Here is a 2,107-nt window from a genome sequence, read left to right on the forward strand (position 1 = left end):
AGACCCAACACCCCACCAAAACTCAGCAGGGAAGCTCCAACAGCACCCACCTTAATGAGTTTCAAAGAGATTCTCCCAACAATCAGGCTGCATCTTCCTCTATTTAAAGCGCACATGGGAATGAATTTTGCAAGGCAGGAATCTACAACTTCTTATGAAATCAAAACACACTCCACTAAATGGTTTTTCTCTTGTGTCCTTCAGCTCATCACTTACCTTTTGCAGACTTCTGGGCAGAGTTGTCATATGCTTCGCTTAGTTAAAAAAAATTAACGTCAGCAAATTTCCAGGTTTCAAGAAATCTCTTCTAAATCAAGTAATGTTTTTCAAACATTCCTCGCGAAATACCTCTGTTTCCCATTCAGATTCATTTTTTAAGCTGTAAAGAAGAATGTGATCTCACAGGTACTCACAGAAATTTTTCCAGTACGATTGGCTTCCTCTCTTTCCGCCAGGGCCCGCAAGAAATTATCTTTCAGTTCTTTTCCTACGCTTGCTAGCGACCTAGGAAAAAAATGGTACCATTATTACTACTAATTACTGCCACAGACTTTGCGTTCGCAGTCAGGTTAAGGGTTCTGCAAATATAATGGAACAGTCCTCGCCCTATCGTAGCTAATTTGTCTATTTCCTATTCTGCTTTTACAAACTCTTAAAGCATTCTTCAAAGTTCATCACTACTGCAGATGTACGATGTAATAGCACTTTATCAGAAGATGACGTCTACCAACATACATTTTCAATTACACATCCAGAACTATCTATGCATTTATTTTACATCTGCAGAATTATGGCCAAAGTCACGTTTACTTAAGAATACCAAATTTTCACAGTATATCAATACAAACTTAAACAGATTTAATACCTTATTCTTCAGCCAGCAACTAATCAAATGAACTCCTACATACTTAGACTGCTTGGTGTGGTAGGGTCAATATAGTTGTTGTACAAAGTACAAAGCATGAAAAGAAAAACCAATTTTGCTCCACAAAAACTGGCAAAAAATAGGTACAAGAAAGGACACCATACACTAAAAATTACTTGCTAACCTTTGAACGCAGTGCCCTAGAGTTCAAACAGTCATTAAAAATGGAAAACCCGCATCAGATGGACACAAGCACTCAACATTGGACAAACCCTTTGGGCAGGGGTAGAGTCCACTTTCTCCACAGTAGCTGGCACGGGGCCACGGTTTGGGTCTGTGCTGGAAACTGGGTTGATAACCCCGGGATGGGTTCGTTCCCGCTGAGCGGGGCTCGCACAGAGCCAAGGCCGTTTCTGCCTCTCACCCCACCCCACCAGCGAGGGGCTGGGGGGCACAAGGAGCTGGGAGGGGACACGGCCGGGGCGGCTGACCCCCACTGACCCCAGGGACATTCCACACCAAATTCCACGTCGTGCTCAGGGTAGAGAGCTGGGGGAAGGAGGAGGAAGGGGGGGACATTCGGGGCGATGGCGTTTGCCTTCCCAAGTCACCGTTAGGCGTGATGGAGCCCGGCTGTCCTGGGGACGGCTGAGCACCCGCCTGCCCTGGGAGGGAGGGAATGAATTCCTTGCTTTGCTTTGCTTTGCTTGCACGCGGGGCTTTTGCATCACCCATTAAACTGCCTTGATCTCAACATGTGGGTTTTCTCATTTTTACCCTTCCAAATCTCTCCCTCATCCCACTGGGGGGTAGTGAGCAAGCAGCCGCGTGGGGCTCAGTTGCCGGTTGGGGTTAAACCCTTCAACAAAAAAGCGATTCTTTAAAATTATTTCTGCAGGTCTCTCAGCCTAATCTAAAGCCCTTCTCCATCTGCACAGGTCATTGCACTCGCTCCAGTGTACTCTGCATGCAGGAGAAGGAAGCGGAGACTTCCTAAATCCTGCGCTAAAGTAGCTTCACTGGGAACTTTTCTCCTTTTAATGTTTCAAGTAGTGAACGCTGACTGGAAAGCGCGCTCTCAGGCACCCCAAGGCAAACTGGTGCCTGCGAGTGCCGCAGGGCCCTACCTGAGAGGGGAAGGATTATCAAGTCCCCCCAATATCTCAATGTATTTCAATAAAAAGCCGTAGCATTTGTCAATCCAAGTAGACAGAATACAGCATCTATAAAGTTCTTTCTATC

The 2,107-nt window shown here is 45.9% G+C and overlaps 1 protein-coding gene across 1 annotated transcript in view; it reads right to left on the reverse strand.

Annotated features, from left to right (window-relative positions):
* The window catches only part of CFAP299 (cilia and flagella associated protein 299), a 155,381-nt gene that overhangs the window by 132,770 nt on the left and 20,504 nt on the right, over positions 1-2,107 (reverse strand). Inside the window, exon 3 of the mRNA XM_009638020.1 lies at positions 414-504. Coding sequence (XP_009636315.1) covers positions 414-504 — 91 coding nt within the window. The remainder of the gene's footprint in view (positions 1-413; positions 505-2,107) is intronic.

The sequence above is a fragment of the Egretta garzetta genome, unplaced genomic scaffold (assembly GCF_000687185.1).
Source record: "Egretta garzetta isolate BGI_Z169 unplaced genomic scaffold, ASM68718v1 scaffold195, whole genome shotgun sequence".
In the NCBI taxonomy this organism is placed as follows: domain Eukaryota; kingdom Metazoa; phylum Chordata; class Aves; order Pelecaniformes; family Ardeidae; genus Egretta; species Egretta garzetta.